The sequence below is a fragment of the Somniosus microcephalus genome, chromosome 3, assembly GCF_052327205.1.
Source record: "Somniosus microcephalus isolate GS21.2 chromosome 3, FLI_Smic_1.0, whole genome shotgun sequence".
Classification (NCBI taxonomy): Eukaryota; Metazoa; Chordata; class Chondrichthyes; order Squaliformes; family Somniosidae; genus Somniosus; species Somniosus microcephalus.
The window spans coordinates 322,384,465-322,407,541 of NC_140989.1; the positions used below are offsets into that span (position 1 = coordinate 322,384,465).

Below are 23,077 nucleotides of genomic sequence, written 5' to 3' on the forward strand. Positions count from 1 at the left end.
AATTAATTAAAATTGACCTTCTACAGGAAACTTTGTGTTATCTGGAGGCTAAATGTCCGGCAAGCTCGAGCCACCGGCAAAAATCAGGAGCTGTTTTGTTAGGTTTTTTTTCTTCTCGTGGCTTTTTTTTCAACAGTCAGGCTCTGCAAAGTCTCACTGAAGCTGTTGCTAAGCTACAGAGACGCTTCCAAGGTACGGCCGACTGTTTAGAAGCTGTTGCTAAGCAACAGTGTTTGTTGTCAGATACGGAGATGAAAAGCTCCGTACGCTTCAACATTAACGCTGGTGTGTCCGGCAGTTTTGAGGGAACGGCAACAGCTCGGTCCCGTCGGTGCCGGATAGAACAAAGTTTCCTGTAGTTGGGTTTAAGTTTGGAAAAATAAAGTGAAATGCTCTCCAATGTTTTCAAGTGGTGCAGACAAGAACTACATGCCGATGCAAGATTTTTAATATATATTATAGATATATAGAAATATATTTGTATTGATATATAAAATGTGTATAAATCACACTTTGAAATGTTTTCATGTCTTCTAAATATAGGGAAACAACTTGTCCCCCCCCCCCAAACAAAATGGCAACCACAAAAACAGAGTAGTTGATACACAAAATGTAACTTGTAATTTAATTTGAATGTCTAGCATCCTGCAATATATTGTGCAGCATACTACACAGTAAAATCTATTCCTACACTGAATGAAAATATTACCCCAGATATTTGTTTTTCAGAGGACCGCATTTGTTGTGCTGTTGCCATGGAAACAGGAAGGTTTTTCTGCTGTTTCTAATGAACTGTAATCCTGTAGTAGAAAGATACATCATAGGTTCAAAGTCAGAATTCAAAATAAATGTGGAACATAAAACCTTGGACCAGTAACTGATCCAGCATGAGCAGAGTGGGTGTGGCAATATCATTTATACTCTTAGTACTTCAACATTTTGTTTATATTACAAAAGATTTTGAATTATAGAAATTACAATATGGAAACAGGCCATTCGGCCCAACCAGTCTGTGTTGTTTATCCTCATAAGTAGTAGTCCTAAACCCATGTGTTGCCATCTTCTCATATTCTTTTTCCTTTAACCAACAAAGTAACCTATTTCTTAAATGTTGAGATGGTCTCTGCTTCAGTCACTTAATTCTGGTAGTGCAGTCCACAGCCTCATGACACTGTAAAAAGGTTTTTACTGCTCTGTCCTAAACCTTTTGAATTAAATCTTATACCTATTCTGCATGAAATGTTGCATGCATATGAAATGTGCAGAATTCTTGTTCAAAACTTCTTGAATTAAATAGTGACAAGCATCAGGTGGTACACTGACCTCTAATGCTAAGGATCAACCCCATGGCACTTCTTCCAAAGCTTGACTGTCTTCCTCGTGTCTCAGTGACCAGAAATAGACGCAATACTCAAGGTGTGGTCTACCAAAACACTATACAGTATAGTTTGATCACTACTTCCTCTGACTTACATTCTACTGTTTTTGGCAATATAGTTCAACATTTTATTGGCTTTGTTGATTGTTGCTCTGCATTGGTTGGATGTGTTGATGCCTCCCAACACAAATTTTCTCCCCTGTTTCTTCTCTTGAAGGCAAGGACTAATGCTGATGTATATTCCTACAGGCACCACCATTTTTTGCATGTCAGGGTGAATTATAAAATGGTGCAGGAAGCCAAATCATGTCCTTACAGAATGTCTACTCCATATTAGTTGACTGAATATGAAGCTAAAGTGGTAACCCTGGCCAATTTTTTTCTCCTCTGAGGTCAGCCCAGAGCACTGAAGTCAATTTTGGGGCCTCACTGCTGCCCTAGAAGATCCAAGAGAATAATTTTATGCAGTTTGTAACTGTTACACTCATTGTCTATACCAGTTCTCTTGCTCTCATACTCCGTTACCTATTCTCATATAACGTTTCTCTCGCACGTTCTGTTCTCTCCCACATTTATTACTTACTCTTGTGCTCCCTTATGATCCCTTTGTGTTCTCTACCTGTTCTCCCTCTTGTAATCTGTCATGCTATTACCTGTTCTCTCCTTCTCAAGCTCTTATGCTCCCCTCATGTACTTTACCTGTTCTTTCTCTCGCGCTCTTCCCTGCTCGATTATCTGTATTCTCTCACTCCCATACACTCAATAACCTGTTCTCATGCTCTCTTATGCTGTCCTGGCACTCTATACTTGTCTCCCTCTCATAACCTCATGATCTATGCCAGTTCACTCCCTCATGTTCTCCTGCTCTATTACCTGTTCTATCATTCTAGTATTCTCTCACTCCCCCATGTTCTATTACCTGCTTTCTCGCTCTCGTGCTCCTATATGCTTCATTCGTGCTCTGCACATGTTCTCTCCCACTCTTTTTACCTGTTCTTTTTCACTATCGCTCTATTACCCGTTCTGTCTCTCTAGTACTCTCTCTCACTCTATTACCTGTTCTCTCTCAGTCTATTACCTGTTCTCTCTCTCAGTCTATTACCTGTTCTCTCTCTCACTCTATTACCTGTTCTCTCTCTCACTCTATTACCCATTCTCTCTCCCTCTCACTATTACCTGTTCTCTCTCTCCCTCTCACTCTATTACCTGTACTCTCTCTCACTCTATTACCCGTTCTCCAATTCCAATTCCAATTCAAATGCTTTATTGGCATGAAAGTTTACAGAGAACCATATTGCCAAAGCTTACATAGCAAAAAGGTACAGTTTTCCAACATTCTGTAGGTGTCAATCGATTTGACATTTGTTGGGTACATACAATATTACTTTTAAACAATATTAATTTTAAACAGTCTTTGTACTTCATTTGGTACGTTCAATATTAATTTTAAACAGTCTTAATTTTAAACAGTCCTCAGGTTGTGACATGTTGTTACATATTTGGCCCCAAGGTATGGTCTGTCTCCTTCTCCTAGGACTAATCTCAATTTTGACAGGTCATCCAATTCCTTGAAATCTGGGGTTGTTTGGCTTAGCTTGTTGAATAATATGTTTCTTGATGTGTTGAATTTTTCGCATTTTAGGAGGAAATGCATCTCTGTTTCAACCTCGCCGGCCAGACATTGATCGCATATTCTATTCTCTCTAGGCTGCCAGGATTTCTTGTATCTGCCTTTTTCAATTTCCAGTTGGTGGTCGCTTAGTCTGTACCTGGTGAGGGTCTGTCTCTGTTTTGTGTCTCTGATGGTCGTGAGGTAGTCTGCCAGTTTATATTCTCTTTTTAGGGCCCGGTAACATTCTAATCTGCTTTGGTTTTCGGTTATTTTATTCCAATGTTCCAGGTAGGTTTCTTTGCATTTTTTAATGATTTGGTTCACTCGGATTGGTGTTTGGACGGCTGTGTTGGTCTGGGGTTGGTCAGGGTCCAGCTGAGTACTTAGTTTCAGTAGCAGCTGACTCAGGGGACTCTTTTCTGGGTTTAGCTCTTGGGTCTGAAAGGCTTTGAAATGAAGGGTGTCTGGGGAGCTAGATTTGAGGTGATTTAGGAAGTTTAGTGCTCGTTTTTGGATGTTTATTATCAGTGGGTATCTGCCTAGTTCGGCTCTGCATGCATTTGTTGGCGTTTTTCTTTGGGTGCGAAGGATGCTTCGGCAGAATTCTGCATGTAGGGCTTCTATTGTGTGTTTTTCCCATTTAGTGTAGCTTTGGTGATTTAGCGGGCCCCATACTTCACTACCGTACAGTGCAATGGGCAGGATTATGCTGTCAAATATTTTGAGCCAGATTTTGATTGGGATTTGGATGTTGTAGAATTTTCTTTTTATTGCATATAGGGCTCTTCGTGCTTTTTCTTTTAGTGCATTCACTGCTATGCTGAAGCTCCCTGATGCTGTAATAGTTAGACCAAGGTAGGTGTAGCTCATAGTGTGTCCTATAGTGGTATCACTGAGGATAAACTGATATTTGTTTTCCTGACATCTGGGCCTTTTTTGAAAAATCATGATGTTGGTTTTCTTTAGATTTACTGTTAGAGCCCAATTTTGGCAGTATTTGTCGAGTAGGTCTAGTTGTTGCTGTAATCCCTGTTCTGTGGGAGACAGCAGAACCAGGTCGTCCGCATAGAACAGGGATTTCACTTCTCCATCCAGGAGACGGAGACCTGGTGACTCGCTTTGCTCCAGCATGTCTGCTAATTCATTTATGTATATGTTGAACAGGGTCGGGCTCAAATTGCAGCCCTGCCGGACGCCTCTTCTCTGGGTGAAGAAATCGGTGCGTTTGTCTCCAATTTTGACCCCGCATTTGTTTTTCAGATACATTGATTTAATAAGGTCATAGACTTTGCCCCCTATTCCACATTGAAGAAGTTTATAATAGAGCCCTTCGTGCCATATAGAGTCAAAGGCTTTCTTGAAGTCGATGAAACAGGCGAATATTTTCCCATTTTTTGTTTGGTGTATATGTTTTTCAATGAGGGTGTGAAGGGTATAGATATGGTCGGCGGTGCGGTGTTTTGGAAGAAAGCCTATTTGGTTTTTTCCTGAGGATATTATGTTTGTTAAGAAAATCAAGTAATCTACTATTTAGAATACTGCAGAATAACTTCCCTAGACAACTGTTGACACAGATGCCGCGGTAGTTATTTGGGTCTCTCTCTCTCTCTCTCTCTCTATTACCTGTTCTCTCTCTATTACCTGTTCTCTCTCCCTCTCTATTACCTGTTCTCTCTCCCTCTCACTCTATTACTTGATCTCTCTCACTCTATTACCTGTTCTTTCTCTCACTCTATTACCTGTTCTCTCTCTCTCACTCTATTACCTGTTCTTTCTCTCTCTCTATTACCTGTTCCCTCTCTCTCACTCTTATTACCCATTCTCTCTCCCTCTCACTCTATTACCTGTTCTCTCTCTCACTCTATTACCCGTTCTCTCTCTCTCACTCTATTACCTGTTCTCTCTCTCACTCTATTACCTGTTCTCTCTCTCTCTCGCTATTACCTGTTCTCTCGCTCTATTACCTGTTCTCTCTCTCGCTCTATTACCTGTTCTCTCTCCCTCACTCTATTACCTGTTGTCTCTCTCACTCTATTACCTGTTCTCTCTCTCACTCTATTACCTGTTCTCTCTCTCACTCTATTACCCGTTCTCTCTCTCACTCTATTACCCATTCTCTCTCTCCCTCTCACTCTATTACCTGTTCTCTCTCTCGCTCTATTACCTGTTCTCTCTCTCACTCTATTACCTGTTCTCTCTCTATTACCTGTTCTCTCTCACTCTCCCCTCTATTACCTGTTCTCTCTCTCTATTACCTGTTCTCTCTCTCTATTACCTGTTCTCTCTCTCACTCTATTACCTGTTCTCTCTCTCACTCTATTACCTGTTCTCTCTCTCACTCTATTACCCGTTCTCTCTCTCACTCTATTACCCATTCTCTCTCTCCCTCTCACTCTATTACCTGTTCTCTCTCTATTACCTGTTCTCTCTCACTCTCCCCTCCATTACCTGTTCTCTCTCTCTATTACCTGTTCTCTCTCTCTCTCTATTACCTGTTCTCTCTCTCTCTCTATTACCTGTTCTCTCTCTCTATTACCTGTTCTCTCTCTCTATTACCTGTTCTCTCTCTCTATTACCTGTTCTCTCTCTCTATTACCTGTTCTCTCTCTCTATTACCTGTTCTCTCTCTCTATTACCTGTTCTCTCTCTATTACCTGTTCTCTCTCTCTCACTCTATTACCCGTTCTCTCTCTCACTCTATTACCTGTTCTCTCTCTCTCTCTATTACCTGTTCTCTCTCTCTCTCTCTCTCTATTACCTGTTCTCTCTCTATTACCTGTTCTCTCTCTATTACCTGTTCTCTCTCCCTCTCTATTACCTGTTCTCTCTCCCTTTCACTCTATTACCTGTTCTCTCTCTATTACCTGTTCTCTCTCTATTACCTGTTCTCTCTCTCTCACTCTATTACCCGTTCTCTCTCTCACTCTCTCTATTACCTGTTCTCTCTCTCGCTCTATTACCTGTTCTCTCTCTCACTCTATTACCTGTTCTCTCTCTCACTCTATTACCTGTTCTCTCTCTCACTCTATTACCTGTTCTCTCTCTCACTCTATTACCTGTTCTCTCTCTCACTCTATTACCTGCTCTCTCTCTCCCTCTCCCTCTATTACCTGCTCTCTCTCTCTCACTCTATTACCTGTTCTCTCTCACTCTATTACCTTCTCTCTCTCTCCCTCTATTACCTGTTCTCTCTCACTCTATTACCTGTTCTCTCTCTCCCCCTCTATTACCTGTTCTCTCTCACTCTATTACCTGCTCGCTCTCTCCCTCTCTTACCTGCGCTCTCTCTCCCTCTCTTACCTGCGCTCTCTCTCCCTCTCTTACCTGCGCTCTCTCTCCCTCTCTATTACCTGTGCTCTCTCTCCCTCTATTACCTTCTCTCTCTATTACCTGTTGTCGTTGTCGCTGTCACCTGCTCCCTCGCGCTGTTTTACACCCCGCCCGCTCACTCGCGCGCTTTCTTTTAAACCTCCTCTCGTGCTCTTTTCCCGCCCCGCTCCCTCGCGCGCCTTTTTAACCCTTCCTCCCCCCACTCTCGCACTTCTATTCCCCACACCCCCCGGGAGCCCCACCGGCGACTGTTTCCCTACCAAAGTCCAGCAAAATCTCGCGGAAATTCACTCGTTGCTTTCCATAATCTGTACGACAGTTTCAGTCTCAAACTGTGGTCTGCTAAAAGTAAAGAACGTGTCTGCGCAGCTCGGCCCAAATATCTCAGTGGAAACCCGCAAACTGTTAATTGTTCCCCCCCCCAAAACTGCTTGGACTACAACTCCCAGCGTGCTGTGCGGCGTGCCCATGCGCAGTGTGGTCAGGCGGGCCTCCCACAATGCAGCGGGGTCAGTGCCGGTGCTGGGCAGAAAGCGCTGCCGGAAGGTTTAAAGAGAAAAGTAAAGCTCGGGTTTGGGCTGCCTAACAGAGGTACTCGTTTTGTCGTTTGTAATTGGGTGATGTAACCTTCGTCATTGTTTCTTTATCTTGATGGTTTTCATTGCAGAAATCTGAATTAAGTGTTTGGGCCTAGCTGTGAAGAGAAGCCCAATACAAAAAGGCAGACTATTGCTGGCGTTGGAGTGAAATGTCCAGCAGGTGGAAGCACATTTCTGTTCTGAACTAAGTCCACAGTGAAATGCAGTTGAAGTAAAAGCCTTGAAAATACATTGTAAGCGATTAATGTGTGCACAAGAAAAGTGGCAGCATATCCAGTGTAAAGCACTTTTGCCGACATGGATACTCGATGGGTATTGGTGTCCTGGGTTAAACAAAAGTATGCCGTTGGGTGACTTTAATTTATGAATTAATTTCATAATTACTGTTCCATGTTTTAATTTTGATCGCCTTTTGAAATCACTTTATTGCAATATAATGGAGTCATAATTCAAGTGATTTGTTACAATTTTTCACTCATGGTACTAATGTAATTGGAATATATTTGTGTTTCTGATGATGTATTATTAGTGAAGAGTTTATGCCTTAATTTTAAGTGATGTGAGCCCCAGTTAATATAGTGACAATGTTCAGAACTCCTTAAAAAATCAGTCACAATTGGAAAACAGATTCTTAATATTTTTGGTTTTGAATTGAACAGTTTTCAAATTGTTTATAGCGTGAATAGAAATGAGGAAATAAGTTTTTTTTTTACAGTGGGGAAATTATGCCACCTACTACAGATTCTTAAGTAATAATGCAGATAATACTGGTGGCATACACTTTCCAAGGTTTTATGTAATGTTACAGTAAAACTGAATTATCTTATTAAATTACTGCTATGCAGATACTTAAGAAATATGCACCATGGATTTGGAGGGAAGAGATCCTTCCTGACAAAAACACCTTGACTTCTTTTGAGGACGTTATAGATTAACTTGCTAGTGGCACTTGAAAGCTTAGTTCCACATGAAAGACTTCTAATTAAACTAAGCTTTACACAAATCTGATTTAAAAAAATAAGAAACTGAATACCGTTGCTGTATACTGATAATAACTTCCTCTAATGGTTCTACAATCTCAAAATCCACTTGAACTGTGAAAACTGAAGTAAAGTACCTAGAAATATGTCAATTCTTCACTATCCACTACAAGCTTGCCTCCATCTCTTAGCAGCCTTTTTCCTCTTACTACAAATGTGTCTATTTTCTACTTAACCCCATTGTGGGAGGACTGTTCTGACCAGTTCAAGGAGATGGCCAAACACCGCCACCTTGGGGTGAATAGGGATGGGCATTTAAAAAAAAAAAAGCCCTTTTTATTACCCTTTTTTTGCTAATTGTATTACTGACTTATTAGCTTTTTCTAATTTCCTTGCACCTTTCCTATGTTTTTGTATTTATCGTGGCTTTTGTTTTTATGACAGACTGGTGAAATGGGCAGACACGTGGCAGATAAAATTTAATGCAGAGTAGTGTGAAGTGATGCATTTTGGAACGAAGAATGAGGCGAGGCAATATAAACGAAATGGTACAATTTTAAAGGGGGTGTATGTAAAATAGTCTTTGAAGGTGGCAGGACAAGTTGATGAGTTTTTTAAAAATACCGAATCTTGTGGACTTTATAAATAGAGGCATAGAATACAAAAGCAAAGAAGTTATATTAAACCTTTATAAATCACTGGTTAGGCCTTAGTTGGAGTATTGTGTCCAATTCTGGGCACCACACTTTAGGAAGGATGCCAAGGTCTTGGAGAGGAGATTTACTAGAGTTATACTAGGGATGAGGGACTTCGGTTGTGTGGAGCGATTAAAGAAGCTGGGGTTGTTCTCCTTTTAAAGTAGAGAAGGTTATGATTTAATAGAGGTGTTCCAAATTATAAAGGGTTTTGATAGAATAAATAAGGAGAAACTATTTCCACTGGCAGGAGGGTCAGTAACCAGAGGACACAGATTTAAGGCAGTTGACTAAAGAACCAGCGGGGAGATGAGTAGAATTTTCTTTACGCAGCAAGTTGTTATAATCAGGAATGCACTGCCTGACAGGGTAGTGGAAACAGATTCAGTAGCAACTTTTAAAGGGGAATTGGGTAAATACTTGAAAAGAACAAATTTGCAAAGAACAGGGGAGTGGGGCTAATTGGATAGCTCTTTCAAAATGCCTGCACAGGCACGATGGGCCAAAGGCCTCCTTCTGTGCTCTTATGATCCTATTATCCAGCACTAAATGTTATTTCTTTAGTTGCAAACTTAATCTAATCACCATGTTCATCCATGCAGCCCCAGTCTTTAGTACACTCCACTGGAATATACTTGATTTATACCCTGTTTAAATATTTCTCATTGGTGATCTGTGGTTCTATTTGCCAATTTTTCCTTCCATTTTAATCTGGAAAATGTTTATTTTTATTTCACTATAATTTGTTTTTTTCCCCAGTCAACTACCCTTGTTCTCCTTTTCTTTTTCAGTTTCTTTTCTTAAACTCAACCTAATTATATTGTGGTCACCGTTTCATAATAATGCCATTGGCTCTTTCACATGAACCAGAAGAGGCACATACGGCCTTGGTTTAATGTCTCACCGGAAAGATGGCACTTCCGACAATGTAGCACTCCCACATTGTCGGCCTAGATTATATATTAAAGTCCTGGAGTGGGGTTGGAACCCACAACCTTCTGACTCGGATGAGAGTGCTACTACTGAGCTCACCTGACATGACTTTCTATTATAATCAATTACATTTGTTCTTGTACAACAAAAACATCCTTTTAAAGTAGACCAATGTCACAGATGTATAATAATGAAAGGACGCTAAACTAAAGAAGGCAATATTGGAAGAGGTGAATAAAAGCTTGGCCAAAGAGTTGGGTTTTGAGGGGGGAGGGAGGAGGAGGGGTTTAGAAAGGGAATTCCAGAACTTGGAGTCTAAATGGCTGAAGGCACGGGGTAAAGATTTGGGGGGTTGGTGCACAACAGGCCAGAGTCAAAGGAACAAATAGTTGGAGAGGGTTTGGCTGGAGGAGGTTACAGCAGTAGGGAGGGGTGAGACCAGGAAGGATTTAAACACCAAAATGAGAATTTTCAATTTGAGGCGTTGGGTGACCGGGAGCCAATTTAGATCAGCGAGGACAGAAGTATGGGCTAGTGGGACTTAATGTTGAATGGGCAGCAGAGTTCTGGATGAGCTGAAGTTTATGAAACATGAAGGATGAGAGGGGACAAGCGCACTGGTGAGATTTTCAGTGGCAAATTGTCTACAGTAGGGGTGGATATAGGCAGTCTTTGTGATCAAGAAGATATGGGGTCAGAAGCTCAATTTGGGCTCCGATAGGATGCTGAGGTTGCAAACCGTCTGATTCAGCCTAAGATCGGGATGGAATCAGTGACGAGAGGTATGGGGTTTATGGCAGGGGCCAAAGACAATGGCTTCGGTCTTCCCAATATTTAATTGGAGGTAATTTCTGCTCATCCAATACTGGATGGCGGACAAGCAGTGTGACGAATTGGATGCAAAGGAGATGGTGAGGTAGAGCTTGGTGTCCTAGGCGTTGTGTTTACAGATGATGTTGCTGAGCGGCTTGAGGGAGGATGGCTTTGATCTTCCCAATGTTTAGCAAGAGAAGATTACACTTGTCCAAGACTAGAAGTTGGACAGCTATCTGGACTACACTTCCTCCCACCCCGCTTCCTGTAAGGACTCTATTCCATTCTCCCAGTTTCTCCGTCTCCGCCGCATCTGTTCTGACAATGCCACCTTCCATACTAGTGCTTCTGACATGTCTTCCTTTTTCCTCAACCGAGCATTCCCCCTCTACCGTGGTTGACATGGCCCTCGACCGCATCCGTTCCATTTCCTGCACTTCTGCTCTCGCCCCTTCCCCCTCCCTCCCAGAACCACGATAGGGTTTCCCTTGTCCTCACCTCTCCATATTCAACAGATAATAATTAGCCTCCACATTCAACAGATCATCCTCCGCCACCTCCAGCGTCAAACACATCTTCCCCTCCCCTCCTCTTTCAGAATTCCAAAGGCACTGCTCCCTCTGCAACACTCTGGTCCACTCCTCAATCACCCCCAACAGCCCCTCACCTCCCCACGGTACCGTCACATGCAAGCGCAGGAGATACAACACCTCCCCTTTTACCTCCTCCCTTCCCACTGTCCAGGGCCCCAAACATTCCTTTCGGGTGAAACAGCGATTTACTTGTACTTCTTGCAATTTAGTATACTGTATTCGCTGCTCACGATGTGGTCTCCACTACATTGGGGAGTCCAAATGCAGATTGGGTGACTGCTTTGTGGAACACCTCCGTTCAGTTCGTAAGGGTGACCCCGAGCTTCCGGTCGCCTGTCACTTTAATTCTCCGCTCCACTCCCACTCTGCCCCCTCTGTCCTCGGCCTCTTGCGCTGTTCCAATGAAGCTCAACGTAAGCTCAAGGAACAGCACCTCATCTTTCTATTAGGCACTTTACAGCCTTCTGGACTCAACATTGAGTCCAACAATTTCAGACCAGAACCTCGGCCCCTATTTTTTTCAGGCGGCAGCTGTTGATGATTCTGCCGTCCCCATGGCAACATTTAACCACTCCTGCCTTCCACCCTATCACAGACCGTTCCTTTTGTTCTTTCCTCCCCCCTTTCCCTGCCTCGGCACCTGCTTACAATCTGTTACATCTCTCACTTTTTCCCGTTCTGACGAAGGGTCACAGAGCTGAAACATTAACTCTGTTTCTCTCTCCACGGATGCTGCCTGACCTGCTGAGTGTTTCCAGCATTTTTTGTTGTTGTTTCAGATTTCCAGCATCCGCAGTATTTTGCTATTGTATTAGAAGTTGGACAAGCAGCCTAACAACAGAGGCCGTAGAGGGGTTGAGAGAGTTGGCGGAGAAGCAGAGCCTGGAATAATCGGCATAAATGAAAGCTGATCTTGTGTCTGCCAAGTGGTAACATGTAGATTAGGAAGAAAGGGTCAAGGATAGCTCCTTGGGGGACTTCTGAAGCTAATGGTGAGCACTGGGAAGTGAAGCTATTGCTGGAGATGCTCTGGCTAAATATAAGAGCAGAACCAAGTGAGGGCAGGCATTGGAAGAGGATGGTGTGGCTGACCATGTCGAAGGCTGCAAAGAGGTTGCTCTGTAATAATACACATACATTTTTAAGTTGAATACCCTTTGATTTGTTCATTTCCTTTTTTGCATACTCCATCCTGAATTTTCTATAATCTTCTTCTGCTTAACCTGTCAATATTTCTACCTCCTTATTTCCTATGCACCTTCAGCTTACTTTCACATTCAAACTGCCTACTCTTTTGCTTTTCCCTCCACTATGCATATTGGTTTAAACCCCCCCCCCCCCCAGCTTCAGGATATTGGCGCCAGCTATGTTCAGTTGTAAGCTGTCCCATTAATAAAGCTCAATCCTACATCAGAACTGGTTACAATATCCCAGAAATCTGAACATTTCTGTATCACACCATGTCAATAGCTATGGATTTATCCCCCCCCACCCACCTAAATATAACTGTTCCTGTACAGTTAACTTGTGATACTGGTAGTAATCTTGGACATACTACTTTTGAGATCCTGGTTCTTATGTCACTTGACCCCTGGAACTCTCTCTGCAGGACCTGAATCCTGTTCTTCCTTCAACACAAGCCATGACTTCAAGAGCTTCTGCACCTGCTCTGTTAAATCCTTTATTCTGGCATCTGGAATGCAGCGCATAATTTGGAACTCAAGTTTGCATATGTGACTGTGTTCCTTAAGCTCAGTAATTTTGAGCTTTGTTTCAAGCCTTGCCCACTAAACCCCTCTCCAGACAGCGTTGGGGTTGTTGCCCATATCCCCAACAATCTGGTTATTCGAAATTATGTTTTGGCCTGTTTAGAAAGAATTGGGAGCTTCTTCAAAGGAAGTGAGGGTTCGATGTGGGCAGAAGCTCTGATGTATACTTCACCGAGTTCAGCAATGTTATGTCTTAGCAGTGAGACAAGCACAGTTGAGCAGAGGCGTGGCCCAATGCAAAAGATCAAAAAAGACCTTTTATTTAAAGGTTCTGGAAAAATAATTCTTTAGACTCCAGAACATTTTGTTGCTTTCAAATAGGTAGTGTGTAAGTTGCTTCGAGTCAAACCTATATCTTGTAATAAATTTTATTTGTAGTTTTAGCTTGAACTATATGGTCTTGGATAACATGTGTTTACTGCTTAATGCAGTGCATAATGAGGCATCCCACATGTTATTCCAGTGTAAAGTATTTATTTGATAAAAGGGTAGTTAATGTAGCAGCATATTAAGCATTTTAGTCTATGCATTAGGCTGGTTATATGAGGTGTTGGCCTACCAGTGGAAGCTGCCTTATTGTTGTGAGCATGGAGTGTTGAAAGAAAGCCCAAATCAGACTGAACCACTGGAACCTTAGTTTGAATCCAGTGCAGACCAATGAGTTGAAAGCCTTGTGTGATATCCCAAACAAGATGGGCCTGAAATTATGGTGGTTTCTACAGCGTATGCTTTTGGAAGCATGCGCGAAAACCTGGAACTTGCGATCTGTCAAGTTTCGCATTGACAGATCGTTTGCATCTGCTGTAAAAACACTTTCGCTGGCGCAGAGTTGATCTATTTACCCAATTACTGCCCAGCAACTGCCCACGAAACCCTTACGCCTGGTAAAAGCAAGCGTAAGACTTTCTTTTACCAGCATAAGGGTTAAAATAAATGCTAACATTTTTTTTAAATTATTTAAAAATACACATACATTTAAAATTAGTTTAGGTGTATTTTGGCCTGTTCTAAAATGTTTACATTTACTTTTCAAAAAATTAAATTTTTATTTTAAATGTTTAATTAAAGGGTCTTTTAATTAATTTTGAACCTGTGATTATTTCTTTTTATTTAAGTGGTGTTTATTTGGGGATTTCTAATATGCTTATGGGGATTCTGTACATAAATGGAATCCCCCCTCCCCATAAGCATCAAAGGAATCCCCCTTATTGATTGGTTGACCGGGCCCATATGATCCCAGGGACGCTTGCGAACCGTGTGCACCCCTGTGATCCATAGGCCTTTACGCAGGCGTATGACTGCAGGTCCGAGATGGGAACTCTCCGTAGCTGTGGAGCCAGGAGGTAAGTACGGAAATATTATGCGGGTCGGAGGCGTACTCCGGAAGTATGCCTCCAACCACAAATTCAGGGCCAATATGTTAGGACACAATCAATTCAATTAATTACACCACAGGTCCACGGCACAAAAGGGCACAAAATATATCAACATTAAATTGGTAACTTTGCTTATAGAGCCCAATAAGTGTGGCTGATGAGGGAAATGAAAATTTCTCCCTAGTGTTCTTGTTGCACAACAAATAAAAACAAAAAAGAAAGTAATAAGCAAATATGGTACAGACACGATCCAGCTGTTCCATACAGACTGGAATGTCCCAGGTGTGATTGCTGCTCTAAGAAATTAGATGCTCTCCGGAAGAGTGACAGTAGGAGAGCTGCAGATGGCTTCACTGCCCCAGGCTAGGGAGTTTGGAATTGTTCAGTGTTCCTGATCCTATTTGTTATCTATAGACCCTTGATGGACAGATGTTGAGTGAAATTAAGATTAAGTTTCGCGGTTTTGCCCCTCCCTGTTGTAAAATAGCCTGCTAGAACTCCCTATCTAGGCTCATATGAAGAATAGCCACTTTGACAACCTACAGGAGGGTGATTGGTGCCCCTTGACCTGTATTCCAACAGGAGCCAGTTACTTAACAATGGGAGGAAATTGGCCAAAAAAAAGTACAAATTTCAGAAAAATTCCCCCCCATAAAACATTTCCCCTCCATTTTATATTCTTACTGCTGAGTTCTTACTACAACTGGGAATGTGATTTTAGGGTCCATATTGGCCAGTGGAAGTCATCTTGTGCAGGTGCGATGGGCTTCCCTGTTAGATTTGTGTTCACCCATTGCCCTGGCATAAGATTGTGTTTGAAGAGAGTGTTTGAAGACCAGGACCTCAAACCCGGCACCAAGCTCATGGTCTACAGAGCAGTAGTAATACCTGCCCTCCTGTATGCCTCAGAGACATGGACCATGTACAGCAGGCACCTCAAAGCACTGGAGAGGTACCACCAATGCTGCCTCCGCAAGATCCTGCAAATCCATTGGCAGGATAGGTGCACCAACGTCAGTGTTCTCGCTCAGGCGAACATCCCCAGCATCGAAGCTTTGACCACGCTCGATCAGCTCCGATGGACGGGTCACATTGTCCGCATGCCCGATATGAGACTCCCAAAACAAGCACTCTACTCGGAGCTCTGACATGGCAAGAGAGCCCCAGGTGGGCAGAGGAAACGCTTCAAGGACACCCTTAAAGCCCCCTTGAAAAAGTGCAACATCCTCACCGACACCTGCGAATTCCTGGCCCAAGACCGCACAAAGTGGAGGAGAAGCATCCGGAAAGGCGCTGAATACCTCAAGTTTCTTCGCCGGGAGCAAGCAGAAGCCAAGCGCAAGGAGCACACGTCAACCCAAGCACCCCACCCGCCCGCCGTCTGCCCCACCTGTGACAGAGACTGTAGGTCCCGCATTGGACTCATCAGTCACCTGAGAACTCACTTTTAATGTGGGAGCAAGTCATCCTCGGTTCCAAAGGACTACCGAAGAAGAAGATAAGATTCTGAAATTTGAACAGAGTGGCAAAGTCCAAATGTTAGTCAGCATTGGAATTTAAACCCAGGTCTAAGTGAGAAAACAGTAATTGTATTTTTTAATTGTTGTAACTGAATTTCCATCTTGTCATTCCTACAGGTTTACAAAAATGACTACAGGAGCAGATGTTCGTGATATCCTGGAGCTGGGGGGTGGTGACTCCGAAAACACACCAATCAGTAAAAAAGATATCATTAACTCTGATAAGGTAACATAAGTCTTTTTTAACATATACTGACCATATTATTTATTGCTAATTGACAATTGATTGACATTCAATAAATTCATAGTGGCTACATCATCATTAAGTGAAGATGTAATGATGCATGACTAAGATAGATTGAACACCAATACAAGTCAACGTAAGGACCCAAAGTGCAATAAAATTAGCCATTGGAATTTGTAGTAGATAAAATTTGTTTGAAGTGCAGTTCTAAAATTATTTCAAGGATGTAATCTCCTCTTCAGGTTTGTATAATTGTTATAAATCCCTTGTGTTGTTCTCAAAATATGAGGTCACCTGAACTCATCAGTGAGGTTTCTGGTTTGTAATCAGTCCCAAACCATTTTTTAAATAACAATCTTTTGGGCCAATTTGTTTGTATTGCCTTAAAATGTTTTTGTATTTTCTGGATTTAAAGGAATAATTTAGGGAAGACTTGCCAAAATCTGTAAATTTAGATTTGCTTTTAATTGAAATTAGCATTTTCATTTCTCCAATGATTGCTCTGCATTGGCATCATCTTGCCCTGATTATCAGCGTGCTGAAGTACTTACATGGCGCAGCACAATGTAGAAAATGGTAAATATTGAATCCCAGTGCTCTCTGACTTCAGTGACGGTGCTTAATTAAAAAATACGCTGCCCAATCAGCTGTGAGTTCAGTTTTTATGAGAATAGATTTTACTTTGATTAAGATCTAGGTGTATTATTGATGTCAGAACGTGGGACTTAGCATTCTGCACTTCATCATCCCACATCATTTTCAATCGCTGGTGTTTGGGGCAGAAAAATTCCCGTAGTAGCACCAATTAGGATATGTGGGCAGATGTCAGAGAAACAAAGTAAGTGTAAATGTGCAGATTTATTTACAAAACTAGTGATTAGATTCAAGCTGACAGATGATTGTAAGCTTTACTTGGAAATTCCCTTTTTCTTGCCAGTTTCCTCACCGTCCTAGTTTTAAGTTGTTGACTCGTTACTAGGGTAGGGTTCAACAGTACCACTCCTCTTCTGGAACCTTGCTCAACTGGCCACGTCTGAGCCTTAAGTGTCCACGGATGATTGAACTATAGCGGCATCACATTCGCGTGCACACTCTTCAGCAAGTGTCACTGAATACTAATCCTTGCAGATTTTTTGCTCCCAAATCCAGGGACGCTAAGGCCAATTGCAGTACCCCTATAATTGACCTGACTGAGATCAGCTAATTCGGCACAGATTGAATATTAAATGTATGGTGTAGCTAATCAGTGTGTAAACTCACTGAGCCATCAAGAAAGTCATGAATATTCCCTATTTTTGGAAAAAAAAAAGCCTTGCATAAAATGTAATGCAATCGTCAGCTCATTTTTTTCAGTTCTGTTTTATTTAGATTTTGGACAAACTATGTGAGGACCACCAACTTATTGCTGTTTCATAACAATCTTGAAATAAAGTAACTTTTAACTTGATTATTTAGAGGAAAAAAACTATATATCTGTCTGGAAGCACACACCAAAGGTACTTTTTAATATTCATTTGATTTGGAGTGGTGGAGGAAGAGATGTACTCTTGCAAGCCACAATCAGTGTTAGACAGTAGGGAGGCGGGCAGAAGGTTCGGAATGGTTTGGAGATAGAAAGTGAGTCACAGTCTTTGGAGTTATTCACAAAGCAGATAAGTTGCTGTAATTTTGAGCTCCCCAAAGATGGTAACTTACTGCAATATAGTTGGCAACTGGAATTCTGTAGCATTAGCTTGCACTATACATCGCATATATGGCTGCTATTTATAATGAGCTAATATCTAGGAAAATACATTTTCATTTTCATGTTCTTGGTCTCCTTCTTGCATTATCGTTTCTATTTTGTTTGTGATTTGTTTATTTTATGTATAATTTTAACTCCTTCAGTTTTCCATTTCCACTGCATTCCTTTAATGATAAAGCTAATCTTGGATAATGAATTTCTTTTTCTTTTAGAAAAAGTCAAAGAAATCTGCAGAAACGCTCACATTTAAGAGACCAGAGGGAATGCACAGAGAAGTTTATGCTCTACTGTATTCTGACAAAAAGTAAGTTTAAAGCAAGTTATTAGTAAATGCTCATATTTGAATGGTTTATCGAGAGTCTGCTTGTAATTTCAACAAAACAGCTTTGTAAGTGATACAGCAGCTTCCTGTAGCAGCAATGGAATTTTGCAATGTAATTTTACTCCATACTCCACTGTTGCTGGACTCTGCTGAAATTTTGAATAGTTCTTGTGCCTCAGAACAGTGGAGATTTCAATGTCTGCTTCTGAAGAAAGAAATGTTTTATTATATGTATATAACAGCGTGTGTGTGTTTTCACTCTGCTTCCGTTGAACTACAATATCCAAAGTACACAGAGACCACCCATGTCATATGACACCCAGGTAGAAATGGACCAGAGAGTTCTACATCATATGATGAAATTCTGTGCATTATTAGATTTATATATATTTTCATCATGCTGCTGTGTTACTACAATGTCCAGAGTATATGTCGACCCAGGCAGAAAATGTACACATAACTGGGACATGTGTTACTGGCTTAAACATTTTACAGTTTAAGCCAGTAAATAAAAATCGTGTGGCTGAGGGGAATTGATGGTTGCGCCAGGATTACAGAGAGAATGTTTGAAATGCTTTCATGCAAACCTCGTGGCCGAAGTCATGTGATCTATTGCTTCAATAAATTTGCTGTGCTACCCTGACTGAAAAACCTTTGTCACATTTCAGCTAGGGCATGATAAACTTCAAAGATTGTAATCCAGAACCTGGGCTACCCATGACGAACGTCACAGTTAATCTACTGGTATAGATAAATTATTAACAAAAAACAAAGACTGTTACACAATTCGATCACTCCCAGTAACAGATGGTCATGGCAGGTCAACAATACTTTGTTTCACATACATTTTTCACGTTACAGTACAGTATTATGGGTTTTTTTGAGCTGAAAGACACAGATAAGTGTGTTATGTTTGTTTTGTTAGCTCTTTTTTGTGTGTGTGTGCGCGCGTGTGTGCGCGCGTGCGTGCGTGTCCTTGCAAATACACCAAAAAAAATAAAGCTCAAAACCATTTAAGCTGTTACCAGTAGCACTGTCCGATGATGATGTCATATCATCGTTTTATGAAGTTTTTTTTAAAGAGTTTAAACAGGGCAATCTTTGTTTATTACACCTCATCAGTGTAGTATTTAGTAAAGTCATGGCAGTTACACAGCTATTGAGAAAATATAGGTTTCTTTTGTCTCTATTACCATCTGGCTGCTCTGATCATTCTGATTGGAGTTCCCCCCACTCTCAAATCATACATAGGATTACACAGGATATACGGCACAGAAACAGGCTATTCGGCCCAACCAGTCCATGCCGGCGTTTATGCTCCACACGAGCCTCCTCCTGTCTTTCCTCATCTCGGCATAACCCTCTATTCCCTTCTCCCTCATATGCTTGTCTAGCCTCCCCTTAAATGCATCTATACTATTCACTTCAACCACTCCCTGTGGTAGCGAGTTCCACATTCTCACCACTCTTTGGGTAAAGAAGTTCCTTCTGAATTCCCTATTGGATTTCTTGGTGACTATCTTATATTTTCACAGAAACCCCACAGTGCAGATAGAGGCCATTTCGGCCCATCGAGCCTGCACCGACACATATCCCACCCGATCCCCGTAACCCCTGCACCAACACATATCCCACCCTATCCCCGTAACCCCACATATTTTAATCCCCCTAACACTAAGGGTCAATTTATCATAGCCAATCAACCTTACCCGCACATCTTTGGACTGTGGGAAGAAACCGGAGCACCCGGAGAAAACCCACGCAAACACGGGGAGAATGTCTGTGTGGAGTTTGCACAGTCACCCGAGGCCGGATTCGAACCCGGGTCCCTGGCGCTGTGAGGCAACAGTGCTAACCACTACGCCACCGTGCAAGTGGAAACATTCTCTCAAAATTTTTCATAATTTTTAAAGACCTCTATTAAGTCACCCCTCAGCCATTTTTCAAGAGAAAAGAGACCCAGCCTGTTCATCCTTTCCTGATATGTATACCCTCGCATTTCTGGTATCATCCTTGTAAATCTTCTCTGCACCCTCTCCAGTGCCTCTATATCCTTTTTATAATATGGCGACCAGAACAGCACGCAGTACTCTTAAGTGTCGCCTAACCAAGGTTTGATACAGGTTTAGCATAACTTCACTACTTTTCAATTCTATACCTCTAGAAATAAACCCTAGAGCTTGGTTTGCTTTTTTTATGGCCTTGCTAACCTGTGTTGCAACTTTTAGTGATTTGTGTATTTGTGCTCCGAGATCCCTTTGTTCCTCTACCACACCTAGACTTGCACCCTCCAAGTGATAAGTGACCTCCCTATTCTTCCTACCAAAATGTAATACCTCACATTTATCTGTGTTGAACTTCATTTGCCAATTATATGCCTATTCTGCAAGTTTATTAATGTCCTCCTGTAATTTGTTGCAGTCCTCCTCTCTTGACTATCCCTCCCAATTTGGTGTCATCCGCAAATTTAGAAAATGGGCCGTATTTTGCGACCCCCCTATGGGTACATACGTGCCCGTAGGGGCCGCGCAAGTTCCGGGTTTAGGCATGCGAAGAGCATGCGCTAAAACCCGGAACTTGCGACCTGTCAAGAATCTTCTTGACAGATCCTCCGCATCCCCGGGAGAAGGGCTTCCGTGGGTGGAGAGCTGTGCTATTTGCCCAACTTCCACCCGTGAAATTCTTACGCCTGGTAAAAGCAGGCGTAAGGCCTGCTTTTACCAGCATAAGAGTTTTTAAAAAAAAATAGAAAAATGAAGTTTTATCACTGATTTTTATATTAAAAACCCTGTCCAATAAGGTAAGTTTATTTTTAGCCCCATTAAAACATATACAATTTTTCCCCCCCCATGAGATTTTTGTTTATTTAATTAAATGGCATTTTAATTAATTTTAAATATGTAATGTTTGTTTAAAATTTATTTCTTCATGTGTTTGTGTATTTTTTAAGTGATCCCCATTCATACTAATGGGGTTTCCGTACATACGGAACCCCCATAAGTATGAATGGGGATCCCTTTTTATTGGTTGGGCCAGTCCACGCGAACCGCATGCGCCCCGGGATATGTGGGTCTCTGCTCGCGCGTACCTGGAGAGGCCCAGGATCGCAAGTCTCCATACCTCCCGGGCCACCAGGTAAATTCGTAGATTTTTTACAGGTCGGATGCATCTGCCCGCAGGAAGCCGCCGATCGCAAATTTTGGGCCATTGTTTTTGATTCCAGAATCCAAATTGTTGATGTAAATTGTGAACAGCACTGTCCCAGCACTGATCCTTGTGGAACACCACTACCCAACTTCTGCCACTGTGAATAGCTACCTTTTTATCCCTACTTTCTGCTTTCTGTCCTGAAGCCAGCCAGCAATCCATTCTGCAACTTGTCCCCTGACTCCGCATTCTCTGACCTTGTTCGTCAGTCTATTATGGGATACCTTATTGAAGGTCTTTTGAAAATCCAGATTACCATTGCCTACTCTCTGTTACCTCATCAAAAAATTCAATAAGGTTGGTCAAGCAAGACTTTCCTCTTTTGAAATCCATGTTGACTATTCATTATTATAGTTTTGGCTTCTAGATGTTCTTCTATTTTCTCTTTTTAGTAGGAATTCCATTATTTTTCCTACCACCGATGTTAAGCTGACTGGTCTATAATTCCCTGAACATATTCTATCCCCCCTTAAATATCCGTATTACGTTAGCTATCCGCCAGTCCTCTGGCACTACACCTTTTTTCTAACATTATTAAATATGCGTAGTAATGCCTCTGCTATCTCTTCCCTAGATTCTTTTAAATCCATCTGGACATGGGTTTTATCCTCTGGATTTGATTAGTTTATTTAATATATCCCCTTTTTTATTTTAAATATACTTCTCTCATTACTAATCCCATCATCCAATGTCATGTCCACCTGTTCTATCTCCCTGGTAAACACTGAAGCAAAATAATTATTTAATATTTCTGCCATCTCTCTAACATTACATAAGAACATAAGAAATAGGAGCAGGAGTAGACCATTTGGCCCCTCGAGCCTGCTCCGCCATTTAATGCGATCATGACTGGTCTGATCTTGGGCTAGCTCCACTTCCCTGCCCGCTCCCCATAACCCATCACTCTCTTATTGTTCAAAAATCCGTGTATCTCAACCTTAGATATATTCAAAGACCCAGCCTCCATGGCTCTCTGGGGCAGAGAATTCCACAGATTTACGACCCTCAGAAGAAATTCCTCCTCATCTCAGTTTTAAATGGGTGACCCCTTATTCCGAAACTATGCCCCCTAGTTCTAGATTCCCCCATGAGGGGAAAACATCTTCTCTGCATCTACCTTGTCGAGCCCCCTCAGTATCTTATGTTTCAATAAGATCACTTCTCATTCTTCAAAACTCCAATGAGTATAGGCTCAACCTTTCTTCATAAGTCAATCCCTTCATCTCGGGAATCAACCTCGTGAACATTCTCTGAACTGCCTCCAATGCAAGTATATCCCTCCTTAAATAAGGAGACCAAAACTGTACGCAGTACTCCAGGTGTTATCTCACCAATACCATGCACAGTTGTAGCAGGACTTCCCTGCTTTTATACTCCAGCCCCCTTGCAATAAAGGCCAACATTCCATTTTCCTTCCTGATTATTTGCTGTACTTGCATGCTAACGTTTTGTGTTTCATGCACAAGGACTCTGAGGTCCCTCTATTGTAGCATTTTGTAATCCCTCCCACCATTTAAAAAATAATTTGCTTTTTTATTTTTCTTACCAAAGTGGATAACCTCACTTTCTCACATTATACTTCATCTGCCAAATATTTGCCCACTGACTTAGCCTGTCTATATCCCTTTGAAGATTCTTTTTATCCTCTTCACAACTTGCTTTCCCATCTATCTTTGTATCATCAGCAAATTTGCCTACATTACACTCGGTCCCTTCATCCAAGTCATTAATATAGATTGTAAATAGTTACCTGTGGTTTTATCCTGTCTATCCCTTAATGGCTCTATTCCCATCCCAACCTTTTTTATTGATGTGCCTATAAAATATTTCACCATTTTGTTTTATGTTCCTTGATAATTTAATTTCATAGTTCCTCTTTGCCTCCCTAATTGTTTTATTGACTTCTCTCCTAATCTTTTCATATTCTCCCTTATCATGCACTCCCCTGCTGCCTATGTACTT

At 41.7% G+C, this 23,077-nt stretch overlaps 2 protein-coding genes across 5 annotated transcripts in view; one reads left to right on the forward strand and one right to left on the reverse strand.

Moving 5' to 3' along the window:
- Positions 1-6,720, reverse strand: part of zte38 (zebrafish testis-expressed 38) — a 41,529-nt gene extending 34,809 nt beyond the window's left edge. For 2 of the 3 annotated variants that reach the window (XM_085983069.1, XM_085983067.1), the window contains exons 1-2: positions 6,581-6,717; positions 710-800 (exon numbers count right to left, since the gene is read on the reverse strand). In XM_085983069.1, the coding sequence (XP_085839195.1) occupies positions 710-757 (48 nt within the window). In that variant the 5' untranslated portion in view covers positions 758-800; positions 6,581-6,717. Of the gene's footprint in view, positions 1-709; positions 801-6,580 lie in introns of all 3 variants that reach the window. The other variant, XM_085983068.1, reaches the window with a different exon arrangement.
- Positions 6,721-6,758: 38 nt separating this feature from the next.
- Positions 6,759-23,077, forward strand: part of dmap1 (DNA methyltransferase 1 associated protein 1) — an 86,564-nt gene continuing 70,245 nt past the window's right edge. The window contains exons 1-3 of one of the 2 annotated variants that reach the window (XM_085983065.1): positions 6,759-6,911; positions 15,716-15,824; positions 17,799-17,890. In XM_085983065.1, coding sequence (XP_085839191.1) covers positions 15,726-15,824; positions 17,799-17,890 — 191 coding nt within the window. In that variant the 5' untranslated portion in view covers positions 6,759-6,911; positions 15,716-15,725. The other variant, XM_085983066.1, reaches the window with a different exon arrangement.